The sequence below is a fragment of the Phaethon aethereus genome (assembly GCF_964289735.1).
Source record: "Phaethon aethereus genome assembly, chromosome: 3".
Taxonomy (NCBI): domain Eukaryota; kingdom Metazoa; phylum Chordata; class Aves; order Phaethontiformes; family Phaethontidae; genus Phaethon; species Phaethon aethereus.
In genome coordinates, this window is record NC_138576.1 from 121,645,254 (window position 1) to 121,668,617 (window position 23,364).

Below are 23,364 nucleotides of genomic sequence, written 5' to 3' on the forward strand. Positions count from 1 at the left end.
AACCCCCATTCCCCGTCCCCCAGCACCGCTTGGGGTGAGGAGGCAGAGAACTGGGGAGCGAAGTTGAGGCTGGGAAGAAGGGAGGGGTTGGGGGAAGGTGTTTTAAGATTTGGTTTTATTTCTCATTATCCTGCTCTGATTTGATTGGCAATAAATTAGACTTATTTCCCCAAGTTAAGTCTGTTTTGCCTGTGATGGTAATTGCTGACTGATCTCCCTGTCCTCATCTCGACCCACAAGCTTCTTGTTACGTTTTTCTCTCCCCTGTCCAGCTGAGGATGGGAGGGATAGAGTGGCTTTGGTGGGCACCTGGCATCCAGTCAGGCTTAACCCACCATACCAGCAATGAAATTATGATTTTCATTTAGGTACATGTTGTGACTTTGAACATTTTGGAGCCAAGTTTACTGGCTGAGTCTTTTCTCTTGTGTATTCAATTCACAACTGTGTTAACAGGCTTTCATTGGCTTGATTTCAAAGATTTGTGCATTGTAGTGGTTTGGGAGTTAAGAAACGGTAAAGCCGCGTGAGTAGCCACTTCTGTTTGAATGAGTTTAGCAAAACTTACTGGCTTTAGCAAACACAACTGTTCTCCTCCGAAGATGTATCCAGAAAGCTAACAGATTAGGAAAACAACTTGCCCATCCCAAAGTTTTGTAGAATCACTGTCCAAATGCCTGTTAAAATCAAACAATTTAGATACAGCTAAAGTCAGGAATGATTTCTTTTAATACCTCGCTTGGACTCTACAGAGTATGTCTGAGGACATTGTAGCAATAGGGGTTTTTTTGTGAAAATTGTTTAACAGACTCTATTTTAATATTCTACAATGGAAGTATTTGTTAGTAAATAAATACAAAAACAATCTCCCTAGGGCCAGGAGGGGATTGTGGTGGTAGTTGTTTTCCTTTGCTTGTTTCTGGCAGTTAAGTGATACAGCGCTGTTTAAGAAAATAGAATTTCTGCAGAGGTGGGATTTTGAAGTCCTTGAAAATATTAGCATTTATAATCCTGTATTGGTTAAGGAGTAAGTAATGCAGTGAAAGTAAGTCCCAAGGACATAATTATAAGATACCATTTGTCTGTGTAGTGCTTGTACTGCCAACATGAAGAAGCAGCCACACCAAGAAAAATATGGTTGGAGAAACTTGAGGAATAAATTGGGGCATATTGGTGAGACTGATGCAGAGTAGACATCTCTTCAGTCTCCTCTGTGTCGCACATCACTTTATATCACTGATTTGAGGATGTCTAAACATTTCTTTAAAATTATTTAAGTTGGAGTTGAACCAGAGGATGGGAATAAATTATTTGTGTTGTAGAATTCCTCTGTATTTTAAAGATGCTTACATTCAATGTTAATAATGAAGCTCCTCATTTAATTTAGTATACTTCTGCTCCTTGTAACCAGTCAGAGATTCTCTGCAGTCCTGTATGTGCTGATATACTAGAAAATTATGCATCTTGGTTATTATTTCAATATCATCAAATTGCCAGGGGAATTCATGCAGGAGTCATTTTTACACAGGGCTTTCGCCTGCAAAGCAACTCTAGCAATACCAATGTGAGGTTGCGTATTTGTCTCGTACAGTGAGAGCTAGAAAGAAATTGTTTTCATGTGCCTTCAAGTGTAAACACAAACTATGTGGAGAGGACTTACTTTCTTGTGCATTGCTCCCAGCAGCAGTGGCTTAGCAGACCAAGTTCACTGGTACTTGTTACCAACTCTTGAGTCTTGTGTGTGTTTTCCAGCTACAGCTGACTGGAATTTGTTTGAGCATTTTGTTTGCTGATGTACAAAAAAAGGAAGACAGTCCCGTCACTCTCTTCCTTACCAGTGTAGCTTGTCACAGTTCCTACAGGCTGAAAAAGAAATGAGAAGATAGCTTTGAACACCTCTGTGGAAGAACTCCTAAAAGGACAGATCTGAATAGTTGTTTTTAGGAGTTGTGCTCCTGCCTTGTTTTCATTTTCAGTGTCATAAATGGGACTTTGCCTGCTCATGCGGATTCTCTTCAGAAATTAAAGCTATCTGCTTCCAGCATGGACATGCATTTGAATGTGATTGAGCTACAGCTGAGTTGCAGCTCAAGAAGTCCCGCTTCCCATCATCTTAGCTGCCATCACAGCATATGTCCGTACTCTTAGCCCGCTCCCGCTGTGAAGGAACATGTCGTAGTTCAAGGCACAACGAAAGGTCCCTCAGGGCTTGCTCAGGTGTCAGCTGGAGTCCAGCAATGCCATCTTCCACAGTGTAACTTCAGTGTTAGTTCTTAGATCCAGTGATCTTACATTTACAATACAACATAAGAAAAGACAAATTAGATGACAGAATGGTTGGAGACCACAGTTTTTAAGAGACTGAAAGCACTCTTTTAAGGTACGTGGAATTCCTGAAGAGATCTGCCTGTTGTCTTAGCTGGTGCTATCACATCAGATTCAGTTTGCAACTTTGTAATCTTATGTGGGCAGTCTAATTCCTAAATTTGTTTTCTGTTGCTTATTTATGACAAAATGCATTGTTACCTCAGCAGTGCTACAGACCAGATCGTAATAATGTCAGTAGAAATGTGTAATGTGATATTTGCTAATAGCATATGGTGTAGCTCATGAATATTTGGCATTTTCTTCTTCCCAGTTGCTTTGTAGTTTGAAGAGAACTTTCTCATTTGAGTTTGTCACTTCTGATGCCGATTGATCCTTTAATGTCTTCCAGCTCGCCACTTTAGAATTCCCTCCAAAGAAGCTTTTTGGAAACAAGGATGAACGAGTGATTGCAGAACGACGGAGTCACTTAGAGGTAATGCCAACTTTTTAACAGGCTTCTGTGGTGTATTTAGGTGGAGTACTCTCTGCTTGACCAACAGAAGCCATTCTGGTCCATTCTATGGTCAAAGTCAGATAGTCTGCTTGTAAGTATGAAGCTACTAGCTGCCTCATTTAACACAGGAGGTGGCAGCAGTAGATTGCAAAGTAATGAAACATGCCAAAAAAAAAAAAAAAAAAAAATCTTAGTCTAGCAAAAAAGCATCTCTTTAGACATATTCATAGGAGGTACATTTATTTAAGGGGGAAAGGTTGTGGGTGAGGTAAGTGTTCACTGTAGACAGATGGTCTCTGTGCAAGACAAGATTAAACCAAAATTTTGCTGCTTTAAATGCAATTTGTTAGCTGAAGGTTTACTGTTTTATCATAGTTACTGTATGCAAATATCTCATGACAAAAGGAAAGCAGTATTTAGGCATCTTTGAGCTTTATTTTGTAACCCAGCTTTCTGACTATATGGGGAGGCGTTTCCAATTAGTTTTAAAAATTAATTTTGTTGTGGACAAGGTTACTGACTGTATGAGGGTTTGTTTTGGTTTTTTTTTTTCTTTTTCTGCAGTGCTGTGTGGATGGCATAATTGTGACTACTTTCACACGTTAGGTCTTTATATTTCTGTGTTAATGCATGTGTTGTTGCAGCCCAGGGGCTGCAGGTGGGGTTTTGGGAAAGAAGCAAACAAAGACTAAACCATATGCCCTGCAACTATATTGTAGCTACATGGGGATTACCTGATCATGCAAGTCATTAAGAATTATATTCTTTCTAGAGCCAAAGTAGCATTAAATAGAGCTTTAGAGAAATTAATATAAAAGTAGATTGCTTCCAACTGGAATCTTTTCTTGCATGTTTTGATTTTTTTCTATGTACTCCACTTTTTTCTTTGATCTACAAACAAAACATCTTCCTACTGACTTTTGATGTGAGGCTGTCTTACATGTAGCAGAAAATGTAATCTGTATTTTTTTGTTTCATGTCCTCTGTAGAGGGCATGAAGGCATGGCCACATTCCAGCCTAGTACTCAATTTGCAAATTTTTGTACCAGTAAGAAATTTAATCCCTTAATCTTTCCAACCTTTCATTGGTTTACTAACAGGTTTTATTGTAATGTTTCTAAATAGTAAAACTGCTGTGTATAGTGATGGTCATACAGTACTTATAGCTCTCTCTATAGCCAGGTTTTAGCTGAAAATTAAATTGTATCTATTTTAACTGAGTCATTAAAACTTATTACCTATATATTTTGCAAACTTTCTTCTCACTATATATTTTGCAGCGGTTTGCTTTGGCTTTGCTGATGGCTGGAGAGTTTCAGCTAACATAGCTGCAGCCTCCTTGGTGAAGAGTGGGAGAAACCATCTAAGTAGTGATGGTTTCTAAAGTCAAGTGATGCTTTGAAGTCTCAAAGCACATCTTGAGTTATACTGGGAAAGTATTTGGCAGGCAGAGAAAGTGCAATAGTGGAAGATGGCACAGGCACCACTTCTATTTAAAATACTGGCTGTTACTGCCTCGTGGCTTTCAATCTGGTATGAACCTTGAGCATGCCTCAGTGGGCTGACTGGAAAGTAGTAAATGGATGGATTGCCTCTGTAAGGGATGTGGTTTCTTGGCCTTTTGACCATAGCACGTTTTTCATGTGGAAGTTTGATCAGGTAGAAGGTGAGGGCATTAGACCTTGGTAACAAGCAGAAACATGGCTTGTATTCAGTTGGCTTTCATACCTGATCCTGTACATTGGTTTGCTGAAAATGGTTTGCAGTCTCTTTCAAGCGTCTCAGGTGATGTGTTGTTATAGCTGTAGTATGGTATAGAAGCTTATTTGATTCTTCCATGTGGTTAGTCAAGACCTAATGAGCTAATACATCATTTTTAGAAAAAACAAAGCACAGCTTCCAGGCCAAGAAAAATATATGTTCTTATCCAATGTCTGAGCTGACTTTATTGACAAAAAAAAAAAAAAGATGACAGTCTGACAAATATCAGTCTGATAAGTATTCTGAACAAATACTCTGTATTGTAAGATCATTAGTAGAGCTGTCATCCTGGTGCTGGATGACAAAGAAATTGTTCTGCTCTTCCAGTTTTTACATTAGGTGTTTATACATCTTGAATAGGCTGTGACTGCACGTTGTTTTCCCTGAACTTTTTGTACTGAAGTGGGATAGTACAGCTTTGGCTAGTCCAGTGCTTTTCACAGGTCATCTCTGAGCAACAGCAGTTTCTTTTTTTAAATTTAATTTTGGGTTTTTTTAATTTAATTTTGTTTTCTTTTTAAAATTTTTTTTTCTTTTTAAAGTATGTACATAACAAATTACCATTCAAACTCCAATGTACACCTGTGTGAGGGATAAGACAACTTAAGCTGTTATTTCAGTCAAACAGCCTGACTAGACTATTTGCTGGAATTAGAAGTTGGTTACTGAAATATCCTTGCAGGTTCTCTTCTTTACATTAAAACTAAGTTGCAGCACTTAGCCTGATCTGGGAAAATGAAGCAGATAGACTGGGAATCATTGTAGGAGCAAACCTGCTCTTCCAATTAACTAAACGTACAACAATCAGGGAGCTGGTTCTACTGCAGATATCTAAACTGTTATTTTATTTGACTCACTTTGGCTTTAGTCAGGGAAATTTTCCTTGTGCCTAATTATAAGAAGGTTTGTCCAAAACATTCTTTGCGGGACAGTTTAGTAAGAGTTTGTTTTTCCCTATGCATCAACTCTTGGATTCTTGCCACATCAGGAGAAGCGCTGAGGACAGCAGCGGGGTTTGTGGTACCTTTCAAGGCAACTAGAATCAGGGGGGCTGGCTGTAGGGTTTGCTTTGTTTTAAGGTTGTCATGTGGAATTGCCTTATTTTAGCTTAAGTTTGGACGTGGGCATACTTCATCACAAAGGGGATGAAATTACTTTGAGTAAAAGACTCCAGAGAGCCCCATATTATGAGGATTGTGATTTAAAATCACAATAAATGCGAAGTTTATGTAAAACGTCAAGTTCTTTATTTATCCTAGCTGGTACAAATGCTTAATAACCAAAAGCTTTATGATATGTTGATAGGAAAGCACATTATGTGTACTACTTTTGTGTGAAATGAACCCAAGGAGAAGTCTTTGGTCTCTGGCATGATATGTAGTTGCAATGTAAACACTATTGCTTTGGTGTTTGTTGGTATAATATAGAATCTTTTGACCCATACCTTAACGTTTCCATAGAGGTTTTTAAAAATAATATACAAGTTTGCACAAAGGTTTTGCCCATACATCTTAAGAGAAAACACCTAAATTGTATTTAAAATTACCTATCTGAAATGCCCCATTGCGATCTATTAATTTAGTATTTCATCAGGGACCTGTTGCAGGGCAAAACTCTAAATTAATTGTTCCGCCGTTTAAAGACTGTAATTTCACTTCAGAGCCAGCCTTGGTTGATTAAATCCGCCTTAAATGAAACAGCCAAGAATTCTTTTGATTAAAGTTAATGAATAGAAGTTAGTGTGTATCTATCCTTTCATGCAATTAGAAATCAGTAGATAAGGGTATAGGATCCTTTTTTTAATGAAATCAGATGATGTATATTCCTTTTTTATATTTTAAGCAAAAACTTTGTAAAGGAAACACATGTCACCAGAGATACGTGATTCAGTGAATGTATCTGTTCCTGTTTTAGCTGCAGAATATCTTTTATTCCTTGGTGAATTGCTAGATCTGTGGATGACAGTAAAAAGTTTTCCTGAAGTCTCCATTGCTTTAGATAATGCATTTCTGTATCATATCATTCCTCTGATTATTTTTCTTTTTCTCTTAGGCTCATTCTTTGTTGTAGTAATGAAGATTATTATTAGCCTCATGTTCCCATTGCGCAGCCAGAAAAAACAGGCAGGAGTAACTGTCTAAGCTGACGTAGCAGATTGAGTCGTGCTTCTTGACTCCTTGGTCGGAAGTCTTGCAGCCATGGACCCACTAGGCTTTTTTTTCTGCTCTTGCTGTCACCAGTGTGCTTAGGAAAAAAACAATCATTATGCTGACAAAATCCCAACAAGTTATTGCTTAAAGGAAAAAAAAAACGTCCCCCAAACATCAGCCTGTCTCCTTGTCTCTGTTCCCTGTTTCCCATTCCCTTTTCCCACTGCTGCATTTCCTCAGGTTTGTTTGTGGACAGCAAAGGGGAATGAGCAAAATCCTCGAGTGCGGATGTGTCGATGGACAGCTCAGTGTTCGGTAGGAGTCGTGTGTTTCCTTTTGCTGCCACTTACTGAGCTCAGGGAATGAAAGTCAGTCAGCCGGTAACAGTATGGTAAAGCGAGCCTACTTCAGGTTTTGTAGGAGCACATACATCTTCCTGGCATTGTCTCTGCTCTTCTTTTTTGTTGGTGCTTTGAACCTCTTTAAAAGATAGACACGCTCAATTTATTTAAAATTAATAATGCAATTGTCCTTAACCTCCTCACTTCCTGATGTCATCTGATGAGGTTTTCAATGATAGGTGTTAATGCATGAGGCAGAAATAAATCTTGTATGAACTGCATAATTCAATTTTGCTCTTGAATCTGTAGAACTGGCTGGGGAAAGCATCGCAGACACTGAACTGACTGAAATAATTGCTATTCCCTCCAGTCAAAATTAAGCTTCCAAAATAAGATTCTTTAACTTAGAAGCCAAATGCTTTGTTGTGTTTTTAGTTTGTATTCTCACCTGAGTTCCTTTGGAGTTGATAACTTCTAGGTTTTCGGTTGGTTTGTTTGTTTTTTAATAGGGCTCTAAAGTTAGCCACTCTAGCTTTCCCCTTTAAAAGTGAGATTCTGCTGGTTTTGCATAGCTCCAAGAATCTGGTTCTTAAGGAAAACATGAAATAATGCAAATAGCACCTTTCCTTGAACTTGAATTCATTCTTGTTATTTGAATGTATTATTAGTTTCAGAATTACACCTCGGTGGCAACTAGCAAAAAAAAAAAAATCTCAGGAAAAAAACCTCAAAATACTTGCTAACAAATTTGGGCAAATGGAATGTTTGAGTGAGTCTGAGACCTCATTTCTTGAGGTTTTCCTTGAAGTCATGGGGGCAGAAAGAGTTTAATGAGATTTTATATGACCCATAGTCTGAATATTCAGCATGAACTTCATGAGTACATCCCACTGGCCTTTGTTTCACAGCCCCATCCCTTAATATGTTTAACTGAGACAACCTGCTTCATGCTAGTTACAGGTGAACTGATATTTCTAGTGCAAAAGCCCTGTCAAGTGGGGTCAGAGTTACCATTTCTGTTCGATGTTTTTCCTGACTCTGACATCAGCCACAAAGACCTTCCAAAGCTACTGATTATGTGTCAGTTCAAAGTGATTATTAAAAGGAAATCATTAGACTCCAGTATCAGCTTACAACAATATCCCTAATACTAAAGCTTCTTCAGAAGAGCTTTAAAGCCAGCTGCTCACCAGCCTGGCTCTTGCAGGTTGAATGTTTGCCTCTGACAGTGTGGTTGTAAATACTGTTAGAAGCATCTCAGTAAGACGGACTTCAGAAAGCATTCAGAATACATTTGATAATCATTGAAAGACAAAAGGAAGCTTTTCCTTTTGTTACAGACATGAATGCATGCCAGATATGACTGCTGGCGCAACAGTGAATCGCTGCAAATGTCAGTGTTTGATAATCCTGGAGAGACTGTTTCATACCCATAGTCTGAACTACAGGATGCAACATCTTGGAGTGATGGTTTTAATTTCCCACTAGAGGAACAGGGGTGCAACAGCAGGAGCACAGGAGGGAAGAGCATAGATGCATCCACAAAAACAAAAAAAGAGCTTGTGTGGTTGGGCCATATTGTGAATGTCAATTATATGAAATCAAGGTCAAGGATAATTTTATAGATTAGGTACAGTTAGTCTGCACCAAGTGCCCTTCATAACCTCTGGTAACAGTTTAAAAATTTTAAAACCAAGAATAACTGCTTTTCAGCAACAACACTGAAGTCTTGTCTTGCCTGCAAATAGTAAAACTTTGCAGTTAGCCATCTGAGAGCAAGTTCACATGTCGGGTTCCCAGCCTTCAGTGCATCATTGGGGCTGCCCAAGGCACCTGGCTTTGCTTCTTTGAAGCAGCAGCCCTCAAAGAGGAGTTGTAGCAGCTCTCAACAGTGAAGCATTTCATCCTTTTTGGGGTGGTGCTGCTTCTCATGTGAGGTATGTTGGCTTCAAAAAGTAAGTAAATGTTACTTGCTGATTACAGTCACTAGATACAAATAAGTCGAAATTAGGACTTTACATATGTCAGCAGTTGATCCTATACAAATAAAATGTTATTTTGATTAAATACTGTAGACTGTCAGCAAATGCAAGACATTATTCTTATAATAGCAATAGAAGAGAAAGATGGTTGTTTAGAGGAGTGAAAGCCTGGGGTTATTTTCTGGATGAGTTAATTTTCAGCTCCGGTCCAACAGGCTACTGGGTGCAAAAAGAACAGCGAGCATAAGCAGCCCCTTGGTCTCATTTGCTAAAACTCGGTACCTTATTCAAGATCATATCTGAAACCCTATTTTGCAGAGTTTATTAGAGGTAACTTTACATAATACATATCTCTCTTTACAAGAATTTTGATGTTTCTATAGATGTATAACTTCAGATCCCTACCTCAAAAATGGGATCTTTTGTGATGAAATGTTTATCTCCATTACAACCAAAGAATTAAATAAGATGTGCAATGCAGAGACCTGTTTTTCTTTCCTTTTTAGAGATCTCAGTGTATCGGAAAATTAAGGAGGCATGTTTATCATAACATAGTAAGTTCAAAATACATGACAGCATGTAGTTTGAACTCTAGTTTAGCTCCACATCATAATGTGTTTTGCCATCAGTTCAAAATAATAAGTTCATCATAAACTTCCCAACATCCCCCTACAAATCAAGTTTTGAAGCCTTTATCGGCCTCCAATAATGGCTCTCCACATTCAGATGTGAGCAAATGAATAAAGGGAGTGCTCGACCAAGGACACTGGGTTGAACTTGGTGCTATCCCTTTTCAAAACAAGCATATCAGTCATCCCCCAGCATCTGATTTCACCAAAGGAAGGAGAGGGTGACGCATGTCAAGTGCTTTGGTAGCTGTTTGCCAAGGCCGCTCCAGCAGATGACACGCTGTCACCGCTGGCCCAGGGATGCGTGGTAAATTCAATCCTGTTGTTGTTCTTTCTGAATAGATTTTGGCAGGACTTGGTTTGACTTGTGCTCTGGAGAAAAGATTGGTTTCCTTCACTAGTCAGGTCTGCTTTGATCTTTCTAAATATGGCCATTCACTTCCAAAAGAAGACTCATACTGATAGAGCCACAGAACACCTGTAAATCATAGCTTTTGCTGCCTTTTTTTTTTTTCCCTGCCAGCCTACAATTCAGCTTTCATTGGAGCTGCTTAAAGCAAACGAATATAAGCTTTTAGCATGCAGACGTCGTAAGAAATACTAAGTCCTGTGGATTTTAAATGAATTTTGGGCAGAATAAGATTGTAATTTGGGATGTAGACTGACTTCAGAAGTTAATTCAATTGATGCAGCATAATAGTAATTCAACATAATGTGCTCATGCCATTAGACTTGCACAGAAAAATGCTCTAAATAGCTATAATGAATAGTTTGGATTTTGAAAACCTAAGAGAGCAATTTCACCTTGAATCATAACTGACATCTCTCTGAATGCTTGTACATTAAGAAAATTCAAAAGGTGTATGAATTTAAGTAATTTTCAGTACCACCCTGGGTAAAATTAAATTTTAGTGGCACTCAAACACTTCTGGAGATATAGTGGTAAAATCTGCTTTCACCTGTATAGTTGTGGAGGAAACTAACCCTGATTCAAGGAATCTGCATTATGCTGTGCATAAAAACATAGGGAGAGATTCCCAAGGGGCTAAACATGTAAGTTCCGGGTTTTTTTTTAAATGAAATTTAGCTATTTAAAGAACTTGATTCTTACTTGCTTAGTTCCAAAGTCATTTAGGTACCTCAGAACCTTTGGGCATGTTTAGCTGCTTCTCTCTCTGCTTTGGGTTAAGTCCACCACTGACAGACTGCTGCAGTGTTAGTGCCGCTGCAGTGTTAGTGCCACTGCAATGGCAAGAATACAAGTCTCCATAGCTCAGGTTTGTAGCTCCAACAAAAGCAAAGGCTAAATTCTTTGCTATCAAAGTAAAATTCTGGTTTTATAGATCCAGCATTTGCAGCCATGCTCATGTTTAAGAGTTAATATAGGTAAATCTGTTCACTAACAGAAGAGCTATATTACAATTTTGGTAGGAGCTTTCAATCTCATCTCCTCCTATTTAGCTCCTTAGCAAACAAGTTCAGTCTAACAAGTTAAGAGTTTATGTATTTGTGTCACAGTCAAATTGGCAAGATATTTGCTAGTATATTAAAAAAAAGCTCCAACAACCTAGCATAATTTGCCATACTCATATTATTTGTGCTAAGGGAAACCCATAAATCCTGGTTTCTTGGAAAACATTGTCAGCCTATGGCACAGGCAGCTGGGCTCTGCAGCAACCTCTCTGCTCCCCGCAAAGTTGTGCCTGGCTACTGCGTCCCCAGCAGTACTGGTTCCTGCGGTGCCAGGCTTGCTTTCTGCCATCAGTAAGAGGACATACATGCAGGCAAAGTCTGTCAGTAAGACAGGTGGAAGTTTAAGGTAGGTGTGCTTTGGGAGACCTGGTGATGTGCGTTGTGCATGGCTGTAGAATTATATATAGGATCTATATGTAGAATTTGTTTTGGATGGAAGTTGTTGGGGTGTGGGGTGGAGTTGTACGTAGAGGTATAAGATATACAAACACAGGGTAAGGTGATAGTGATTGGGAAGTTCTTGACTTATTTATTTCTTTAACTTCCCCCCCCCCCCCCCCCAGTGCCTACTAGGCATTATCTGTAAATAGCCTTGCTTCTGATTAGGCCTAATCAAAATGAACAGGAAGGGTTTGATTAAAACGAGTCAATCCTTTATTCTTGGCTTGTGTAACATGAAGCCAGTTAATCCAGCCCTGAGCCTAATTAATGTGTGCCAATCTGAAACAAATACTCCCCCTCCTTTTAATATTGTAACTAACACGGTGGTGACTTGTCGTTTTCAAACATGTGTGAATCTGTCTTTATTCTCTTGAAAAAATCTTTCTGTGCTCACACAAGTCATGTATGACTAGAGCAAGGTCTCTGGTACTTCTGGGGTAGATACGTTCTGGAGGCTTTTGTTACCTCTGACTCCTCAAGGAAAAGTTGCACAACTTTGACAGTGTCTAATAATGTAGTTTTTGTCAGGAAAACCCAGCCTGGCCTTCCTGCAAATGATATCAGCCCAGGTGATCATGTCATAATTTTATAAGAAGCTTTCTCCAAATGTTTCAGAGAAATAAGATCCTTCAGGCATCAGGTATTCTCACAGGCAATAAGTCTTTTTCTCACTGCTATGAAATCACAGCTGTACGTAATGACCTAAGGGTGTGTGCAGGAGATAAATGTGTACGGATCCAGAGGTGACATTAGATACTTCCTGAAGTGCCTGAAATATCACTTCAGGTATTGAATATCACATGCTGTCCTGCTCACATATTTTACTCAGGTCTGTTTTATGATACCTTGTAATATATGTCGAGGTGGGGGGGGAAAGAATTGAATCTTATGTTTTCTTTATTAAAAAAAAAAAAAAAAAGAAAGAAAGAAAACCCCACAGAAGACCAAAATGTTTCTGAGCCATTTATATCTGGTGAGCAGAGAGTTGATCCTAATCTTGAATGGCTGGAGGTGAAGATATTAGTCATAGTCTGTGTGCGGTCCCTCATCCTTTCAAGCTGCTGTACTCCAAAGCAATGCTACCTTGTATTTTGTATTCTTGCTATCTGCCAGTTCTTTCCTTGCTTGCTCAAATTTAATAAATCCAGAAGTGGATCTAAAACTACTTTTAGAGACCTATCAGAGCATTATGCTGGCAATTACTCACTCCTAATTAGCCAGCTTAGCCTCAGGTGGTCCCCGAGGGAAGGGGAGATGGTTTTAGTGGCAGACACAGGGAAGAAGCTTAATTGTAGTGTACCAAATCACGACATGGAGGGCTGAGTTATCCTTGCAGACCCCAAGAGGAGCCTGCTGGGACCACTGCCTGGACAACACACCTTGGTTTGGACAGCTTGAATACCCCTTGCTGTGTAATATTGGGATATTTGGCATAAGATGAACCTGATCCCTTGGAACTCAATTCAGAAAGAAATCTCCTATGTTGTGGCTAATGGCGTTTCTTGTCCTGCACACCTGATCCAGATAATCCAGTCCTGGGTGATGTTTGAGGTGTGGTGTCCCAGATGAGGCAGAGCTTGCAGCCCTTCTCTGATGGGTTCCTGTCTTCTGCGCTCTTCCAGTGGTATCACAGGCTGCAAGCCCAGCTAACCTCCCCGTACAATGTGTTAATTCTCTCTGACTTTTGCCAGTAAGAAAAAAAAAAACAAGGAAGAAGCATGTACCATGAGAAGTTTGAATCCTGTTTTTCTTGGGAAGATGTATGATCTCTTCTTGTCAGATTCTGTATGCAGCATCACTGCAGACAGGGCCTTCGCCAACCTGTGGTCTCCGTGGGACACCGTCGCCTGTCAGTGCTGTTTAAGCCAAGCTTTTTTTTTTGTCAGTAGAGGCTAGTTAGTGACCATAGCTGGCATTTCCACAGTGTTTCATATCTGAAAACCCACCCTGGAAGTAATATTTTTTTTCTCTTCAAGACACCAATGAAAAGGTCCAAAATAGAGAAAGTTGGTTAACGTGGGAAAGGATCCCCAAAGGTTCATTTTCCTTTGCATATGCCTGACAATTTCTTTCTAGGAGACAAAGGCAGGGGATGCATTCCCGTTTCTGCATTAGAGCAGGCTCCCTTTGCACACGTTGTCTTCCAAGCAGATCCTTACTTTTGTCATCACAGATTGGAAGCGAAGCATGTTTCTCTCTGCTTGTTTTGGGCTAGAGTCTTGCTCGGGAAGACTTTACTTTGCAAATACCTAATTGCAGCATAATGTGGTTTTTCAGAGTTGAGGAATATGCTTCAATGTGTCTCTTTTTTTGTAATCAGATTCCTATCCTATAGAAAACAGCTGTTGATACCTGCATATGCTTTGCTCTATGAATAATTCAAATCAAGATTAGATTTAAAGCTTGCAGCAGTTAACATTAGTCAACAGAATAACTATGTGATTGGTGCTGAGAGAAACTAGAATCTATATTAAAGGGAGAGAGAAGCCAATGCTAGAAGTTTGATGAGCAAGTTAATTAGTCCTGCCTCTGCCACTGATGACCTTCTGTGGCCTTGTGGTAAACCTTTTGACTGTCACATTGATGTGTAGGTGTTGAAAGGGTGGTATTGTTTCAAAGAAGCTATTGTTTCAAAAATCCCCGAAGCTTTGTAAGGTTTATCTTATTAAATTTTGCGGTGCTTTCAGCTCTGTCAGATATTAGCAGGTGATATTTATAATGCCAATTGTAAAGTGTTGTATTTAAAGAATTTAAAACACTGACTTTTTTGGCGAAATTGCTAGAAACAGCAGTAGGAGAGAGAAAGCTCCAAGTTTCTTCACTTTCTGGTAGTACCAGAGTTGATCGGTTTTTAAAGACACCAAAGTTTCATGAAAAAAATCCAGTTCTTGCTAAGCTCTACTATTGGTCTCTGAGGCTGTCACTGTTTGTAAAGGATTATGAGAACAATGTCATTGAACTGAATTCCTCTTTAATATGCCGCAATTGAAAGAATGATAAGAACACTTTCACATTGCAGAAAGCTTTTTGATTGTAATAACTTTAATAACTTTAAATTAAGTTATGGATTTATATTAAAATGTATAAAATTATGAGGTCCCCACATCATGAAGTAGTGCAAAAATCATTAGAATGACTTTGCTGTGCTGATGGATTGCACATGAAATGAATATTAGCCTACTGCTAAAAAGGTGAACCCTATTAAAATGATTTTTAATAAGCTTTTAAAATGGTTACCATTTTGCTATTCACATAATTAAAAGGGAGGGAAAGCTACTCAAACTAGCAAGTAAAGAAAAACCTTTGGGCCTCACAACACTTACTTGAGTCTTGTTTCATTTTCAAATACTTGGAATGCAAAGTTAAAACTTGCAGGTACGGCTGTCATAAATTTTAAGTTAAAGGCCATGAAGGTTGTAATGTGTGCCAAGAGGGCAAAACCACTGCCTGTCCTATTTTGGATGGTTTTTTTAACTTGGCTTTCTATCTTTAAGTGTTTTGTACACATAAAGAGTATTTCCATTCTCTAAACTGGTGTTCCTCAACCTGTGTTTAGACTGAGCAACCAGCACGATTGATGTGTACGTTACCCATTTTACATCCCTGTTATAATGCCAGGGTCGTGTGCGCTCACACTGAGACATTTACAAATCTATAATTAGGATATTTTCCAGCAAACCAGCAATGTAGCAGGTTGAACGCTATTAGTGAAATGAAACTCCTAAGTGCATTTGGAAGAACCCTGATTACCGGACTAAATAATCCAGAACAAATGGCTAGTTTTGAAAGGCTAACAAATGAAAAATGAGTAATAAAACCAAGCCTTTTGGAATATTTGTAGTAGTTATCTACTTTTTTTCTTTCCAAGGTAATCATGCAAACCTAGCAAAAGTAGGATTGCTATAACGTAGTGCTTTGCATACTGGGGACAATGATTTAGATGCTGTCGGTGCAGTGCTGGTCGGAAGTCACAGCACTAATTTGTATAAAATTTGGACATGTTTCTATGAAGGTACCCTGAGCTTGCCAGTCTCTGCTAAGAAATATTTTTTAAGGAACACATCAAAAGATACCAGAGCGCTTCCCACCTAGTTTTAAGGCAGCACAAATAACACTATTCTGTAAATAGAGAAAAATCTTATCTGCTGCTGGAAATGGATTTAATATAAAAGCTTTGATAATAATTTTCCCCCTCCCTGCTGAGTCCTGGCAGCGGAGAGAGATCCTTTCATCTAGCCTTGCTTCCACTCTGGCAGCTTGCCGTAGCCTCCCGGGTTGCAGCAACATCCATGTCTGGATCTCTAAGTTTGTTTTCTTTCTGTCATCTCTGGCACTTGGTGTTGATGTGCTCCTGCCCCTCTCCCAGCTTGCTGTGACCCTCATCCTCTCCCGATCCCATCTGAATTTGGGAAACATCTTTCCACGCACTGGTAAGGAGCACTCTTCCTTTTCTCCTACCACTTTCTTCCACTTCACTGTCCACATTGCAGCCCACAGGACAGAGCAACCTTCCCCCTTGGGGGGGGCGGGGAAGGTGGGATGATTAGCTACTAGCAAACTGCCTAGCCACAGGTCTTTAATCGAGGCATGTGCTTGTGGTGTGAGCAAACACTGCTGCCATCAATCACTGTTTCCCTCGCTATAGTTCTTCACTCCTAGCTAGCATATTTGGGCAGAGCAGCCTTTATTTCACTGAACTGTGTTAAGGGCACATCGCCTCGGTGTTACGCTAACACATCAGCATTGCAAACAAGGGCAAATGCAGATGCGGGTTTTATAAGAGGGCTAAACTTGCTCAGAGGAGGTTACTGAAGAGCACATAATGCCAAGCCATATGGCTGGAAACCTTCATACAAAATGAATTCCATCATCATAATCTAGTAGGATCTGCTCATTGCCATTTTCTCAAGCATCTTTTTCATGTTCAGAGAGTCTGTAGTATTCACTGAGCAACTCCGGTCTGCAGCTCTCAGAAAATAAGTACACTTGCTGTTCCTAGTGTTTCCCTGTCAGGTAAGTATATGCTTATAGCAGAGGAATTTTTTTTACTCTGCTGTTAGAGCTATCATGCCAAAACAATGAGTAATGGCTCTACAGGAAAGGCATGACAGTCATTTATCTGGCCATACATACCAAGGTGAATGCAATAGGTCTTGTAATGTCTCCGGTGAGATGTTCTGGTACCTTTGAGCCTTCGGTAACCATAAACTGGAATTACTGCAGTAACTTTTCAGCACAGTGCTAAAACTCTAACAGGATGCCATGTTTTACATTTGATTTTCTACCATATTCATCCTTCAGGCATTACTGGATTGGGACTTTTTTTAAAGGGCCCTACTTTGTGAACTAATTATGACAAATGTTGGTATGACATCTGTTGCTCACTTTAAATTACCTCTTAGTCTGTTGGAATTCATCTTGAAGGCATTTTTGTAATGAAATTTTTTTTTCATGAACATTAATACAACCTGTGGGAGATCTGAATAAAAGAGAAAATTCACCAATCCTGCCAAGAGAGTAGCTTATGTGCCAGCTGCTTTTTTGGTTTTTGTTTTTGTTTTTTTTTTGTTATCCTGCTTCCTATAATATTAATACAGCCGATTTCCAAGGCACTTAAATAGATAAGAAGTTGTTACAGTATGGAGAAATTCTCCTTGAGAAGAGAGTGAATAATTAGGACTGCTTCCTGAGCAAACTGTGTCCATGACCCAAAAGCTGCTGCATTCAAATAACTAAACCTTAAGTTCTTCAGAGGGGATTGTGCTGTTCTGTCTTGCAGATATATTTTCCAATGAGTCCAAGATTAGTGAATAATTTCTCAAGTTATCTTTTTCTGTGGTCAGTCTGTAGCAGAGCAAAGGATTTTATGCCTGTGTTCCAGATGAACTTTCCCTTACAGCTATTTGTGTGACATTGGGTCCTCTTTTAGCACCTGTCTGATCAACACTTCACCTACTGTGTTTCATTCAAAATTCGTAAATAGGACTTACCAAGTCATGCTAAATGATAGTAGTGATTCAACCTATATACGAAGGAAACTTCTTCAGGTTTGTGAAAATTAACTTTGTGTTAATGTACATCTGTCACAATTTCTGTAGTACAAATGGATGTGAGTTGCACAGTGGCTGGTGGATATTGACTTTTGGGAAGGGGAATGCTTCTTATGTGTAAGACTTAACAACGACAAAAAAGAGATGTAGAGAGCAGCTCAGTGAAGAGATGCCGATAGGTTCTGAGATAATATGGAAGTCATGGAATCTTTGTACAGATGGCCTTGATCAAAACAAATCTTTTTCGATGCAAGGATTGTGGAGGCTTGATGAGGGAAAGATTTCCGAAGTCCTTTTGTGTTCATATGTAGGGGAATTCCTGCGGAATGGATTTCAGGTTTGCACCTGCTGTAGTGTTTGGTAATGCTAGACAGCAGTATTAGCAGGTCATTATTAGCAGAAAGCATTACATGACTACAGAATAAACCAAAAAGCGTCACACAAGTGCAGAATAAAACAGTTAGTAAGCCTGGCAGGGGAAGGAAGTGGAAAATACTTCTTTTCTGCTTTTTCTGAGCTTAATACAGACATTTCAGTAGACCTGTTTTATGGATAGTTTTAAATGCTGATGGTTATTAAAAGGACTTTTCACAGTCCACGGAATCTTCTTTCTTCTTTTTTTTTTTATTTAATACCACTGTTCATTTAATTCTTCAAAGTGGTTGTAATCAATTTGATCAAGTAAACCTTATGACATTTTGCATTTCATTCCACAGAAATACCTCAGGAGCTTTTTCTCTGCAATGCTGAAATCTCCATCGTCTCCACTGCACATTGGTAAAGTGGGGCTAACTCTGTCAAAACACACCATCTGCGAATTCTCACCCTTCTTCAGGAAAGGCGTTTTTGACTATAGCAGCCATGGGACTAGCTAATTTTGGGCCAGGACCCGTATGCCAGAGGAGCACAGTCGGAGTCGTGCCTTCACTTTTGCAGTGTGAGAGGAGTGAGGGGAAGAAAAAAAAGGTATCTTCCTCCATCCCTGGAAAGTTGCATCAAAACAACTCCAGTTAAAGACAGCTACAGTCCAACGCTACCCTGTGTCCTTTACCAGCTCTCGTATTAGTGCCTGCATTTTCCTGGCATGGGGTATACAGACATTTTTGTGTGAGTTGCTCTGTTAATACTGTACAAAAATTCTGACTCTTGTGCTGGGTTTGGATCCGCTCCTTAGCGGGAGTGCTTCCTTCCCATTTGTTCAGACAATTTTTCCTGGTGGTGCGAGAGCATCTCATTTTTACTGTGGCGGTGTGTTACGCTGACAGAGGGTTTCTGAGCAGCCTTTAGGTTTCTGTCCAAGCTGTTCCTTAAAGAACACTTCCTTTTTTGTTTCCTTACAGCATACTGAGGCTCCACTATTGTTTCTTTCCCCACCCCCAGACACACATTTTAACTGTTTGACTGTATAATTGTATAGTTTTCCTCAGAAGATTTAAAGGACCTGGGTACCTTGAATGTTTACAAAAATATATGCAGCAGAAAGAATATAATTTTAAGTCCTGTAAAAGTCTTCCACACTTGATTGTTTTGAAGCAGAATGAATCACTTGCCATTAATTAAGCAGCAGAGGAAGCAATAGTTACCGAAGAATGCGGTCAGCATCTTTTCAGATTTTCTGATTACCCAGACTGTAAGTGGATACTGTGCGCTGTACAGAGCTCATAGCTATGCATAAAGCTAATGCAAAGTGCTGTATTTCTTATTTTTGAAAAATAGCTTCTCACAGTAGCATAACACTGTAAAACCTGAGTTTTATTTGCATTGGTTAAAATTTACAGGATTTGACTAATAGTACTTTAAAATTACTCAGGACTCATTCAAACTTGCACATGTATATACAGGTAGAACTCATTTTATATTGCTGCGGATCCAAAAATATATATACACTGACTGGAATTGAGTACGTGTACATGTTAATGTATAATTGGTTGTATAAAAATCAGAATTGAACAACTTCCAGCTATTAAAATGCATAATGAAAGGTAAGTTCTGTGTGCCATTTGTTAGGAGTGTGAAGCATTATGTGTGAGCTGCCATCATTGACCACCAGTAGGTCTTGGTAATCAAACTGTTTCATGTTGTAGAACATTATTATTAAAACCTAAAGTAACAACACTGGTGACATTTTTATTTCATGACCTAAATTATAGGAACAGTAGTGTTTTATGTTTACTATGATGTATAAAGATAATTGGGTTCCATTACTAAGCCTAGCCTGCTACAATAAGCATGTCTAATAAAAAAAAAATAGAATGGATCATTTAAATGTTGAGAGAGGTTTTATTATTTTTATTTGTTTCAGTGAAAACAAAAGTTAGGGTAAAATTCTTAAACCACCAGAGCCCTATTATCAGCAGGATAGGCTTCAGTGTCTTTGGATATGTCTGTGACTCTCTGACTCTCTCTGACTTAGGCATCTTAACACCTTCAGCTGGGTGCCAGGTATTTAAGTTAGGTATTCCAATCAATCCTGTTGATTCCCAAAGTGGTTTTGCACCATGTCCCAGCCATTCCCAGTCTCCCTCAAGTGCTTCTGCACTGTAGTGCTAACTTCATCTCTTCGTCACCAACAGGGACCCAACCTTGTGATCCTTACCGTGCCCTGTGCTTGTATTGCACCTCTCTGATATCTCCCAGGGTCCTTCTGTGCACGTTATCACCCCCCTGACTGGGAGGCCGTGTCCTCCCTTTCTTCTTCACCCTGCTATTTGGCTTTCCTTGTGCTTCTGGTGGAGGTTGGGTGCTTGCTGGGTTCTTACGATGAGCTGAGTAACTGGGGTTTGATGTTGCTGCACACGTTAATGGAAGATCGGTAACTTCACTTGGCTGTATTTACCCTCGTGGCTCTCACGAGTGCTTCACAGAGGCAGAAATTGGGCACGGTATTGCTGGTTTTCATACTGGCCTGAGAACTTTGACCCTAAATCTCACTTCAAAACCATAAAGTCTTTCTGTCTACTCCCTCTCCTACCTCATTGCAATGCAATATGATAGAGAGTTAATGCTAAAGAGTTTTAAAAAATGAATTTTACATAACTTCCAGTGTGCCACTTCTGTGAAAGGACCTGTCAGGCCAAGAAATGGCAAGCTGCTTTATTTGCTGCACAAACCCAGTTTCTGCAGGTATCCTACCAGAAAAACCAGCAGCAGTGCCAGGTCCTCTCCTGTGGCAAGCAGCGCAGAGCCTGATGAGCAACGCTCCATCCCGCACAGCAAATGCCGGTTTGCGGGAAGGGTTGAGTGTGCAGGACTCCCAGAGGTAAGTCCCATGCTTCATGTCATTTTGGATGTGGAGAACCTGTTTAAGAAAAACACAACTAGACAGAGTTAAGTCAGGTGAAAAATATCAATATTTGTATTTTTCACGTGAATTTAAAAGAAGACTTGTACTCGGTTCCTGTCTACAGTACAAATTAATTCAGGGAGGACCAGATGCTCTAGTGGTATAAACCTGCCAATAAGGTGGCTAATTTATGTTGGCTAGTTTATCTGGCCCGCAGCGTTAAATGTGTACATCGCAAATAACAAAGTAAAGGCCTAGTAATCACTCCATTTAAAATGTCATCAAGTTAAAAGCTACAGAAATGCAAGTGTAAGCATGCAATTAGGACCACAACCCCAGGCTACCAGCTTTTCCCACCTTCTTATGTATCTTTCAGTGGTACCCAGAGTTTAATCACTGTCTGCAAGTTTAGGCTAGACTAGGAGGCATCTTTTAATAATTTCATCCATAAAAATATGATGGCTGTATAACCTACAGTCTTTAAACCCAGACTTCATAAGAAGTTTTCAGTAGAAGCTGAGATGCATGTCAAAATTACTAGCCATTTTTAAAATGTTCAGACAGCATTTCTGTAAAGATATCCTCAGGCTCTAAAATTCTCCGTGAATTTAACTTTCAAAATATTGTCACTTTCAAAAACATTGTGAAAGTTATCTCCAGGGCTGTTACAGGTGGGTTTTTTGTAAAGTGCCTCTGTAATTGGGCCTGTGGACTTGGCATCAGCAAAGTCCTTAAGGAAAGCCTTAAATTCTGTGTCAGGACTATTTATACTTCAAGCAAAGTGTGTATTTAAGTGCTTCACTATACTGGAGCCACCATTCTTAACTATGCAACTGAAGTTGTGCCGTCATTTAAGTCACCAAACCACTTGGCTCCTATCCTTGCTGATCCTACAGCAATTTTTCATTGGCAGGGATGCACAAAAAAGGCCAAAAGGCACACTGGAGATGGTGTTGGGCTATTTTTCTGCACGACAGCTTGGTCAAGATGCAAAAAAACCACTGGGTAAAGCCTCCTTGTTGGTCTTGAAACCCCTCACATTCCTTTAACTGGAAGTGCTTTTCCTCTCTGTATGCTGTTTCTTATAGGAAAGGGGTAGAGCAGCCTCCAAAGCCCTGCCACTAAATGGCTCCTGACAGTCCTTTTGTGCCACAAACTGCCCTATCCCGAGAGTCCTCAGGGTCAGTCCTAAAACCGATGGTCAGATGTTGCTGTTAGAGATGATTCACTTCCCTGATCCATATGAGGGTCTTCAGAATTGCCTTAAAAATGGGAGGAAAAAACCATCTGCATAGAGCTTGGTTGGTTACTTCAAGTTTTTGCAGTTGTTGAGATAAAATGAGGAACTGAAATATGAAAGGAAAGAAAAAGAAAAAAAAATGGGATACTAAATGTGGTGCTCCAGACAATCAGACCCAATCTTTCCAGTTTGATCAGTGATCCTTTAAAAGCTATTGCAGAATTCCCCATTTACTGTCCATGTGACTCATCCTGCATGTGAGAATAAGAAATGCATTTGTACTAGACTGTGATAAAGCTTGAAATTTTATATACTGCTGGCTTGCTCCTTTGTTTTCACTGAAGCCCCAAAATTGGAAGAAATTATTTATTTTTAGCTTAGGAAGGTTCTTATGTCCACCCCGGGTTTGTTTTCTCTGCGTTTCACTAGATCCTGGAAAAAAAAAAACCCCAAATGTTTGATAAGCTGAAGAGCAAAAACTTGTTGGCTTCCAAACTCATCATGGAAAATAGATGATGTTCCTTTGCAGGGAAGTCTTCATGAACAATTAAGATCTATGGAGTTGCATAGGTCCTGAGATCCAGTTAAAGGGTTGAAGTCCTGGTGTATTTTCTTGGGAGACCTATGAAGTGGATTTCTAATATACTGGATCCTGCCGCTTTTTATTTTTTATTATTTTAAGAGAATGTTTTGTTGTAATTGGTTACAGACCAGAACGCTATTGTGAATGAATTTTTTTCAAAACAATGACAACCAAGTTTATCAGAAAAGAAACCCAAAACAGGCGGGGAAAGAGAGTTGTGACCTGAATATGGGAAATAGGTAAACTTCCATGATGCCATTCTGTCTGCTGTGGCTAAATCAGTAAAAGAGCTTGTCCAACTGGACAAAAATACCAGATCACAAAAGATATTGTTCTTTTATCTTCTTGAGATTCAGTTTTAAAACAGTTTCAAGAGGAGTGTGTATGTGGGAAAGCCTTATTAACGGATCACATTAATGTTTGATAAAATGGAGGCAAGATTTTGGACTAGAGGCTTTAGCCTCGTGTCTCCAGTGCATAACAAGCCATAGCAGCAAAAAATGCTAGCGGCAGCACGGGAAGCCCTGTTCCTATTTTCTCCTTATAAATACTGACGTTTTTCTCCAATGTCATGCTGACAGCTGAAGTGTCAGCTCCCTGTAGCACAGAT

The 23,364-nt window shown here is 39.5% G+C and overlaps 1 protein-coding gene across 1 annotated transcript in view; it reads left to right on the plus strand.

The window, feature by feature from the left end:
- Positions 1–18,627, plus strand: part of KIF16B (kinesin family member 16B) — a gene marked incomplete at its 5' end in the record, with an annotated part of 147,245 nt that extends 128,618 nt beyond the window's left edge. The window contains 2 exons of the mRNA XM_081998627.1: positions 2,717–2,800; positions 18,365–18,627. Coding sequence (XP_081854753.1) covers positions 2,717–2,800; positions 18,365–18,523 — 243 coding nt within the window. The 3' untranslated portion in view covers positions 18,524–18,627. The remainder of the gene's footprint in view (positions 1–2,716; positions 2,801–18,364) is intronic.
- Positions 18,628–23,364: the final 4,737 nt, after the last annotated feature.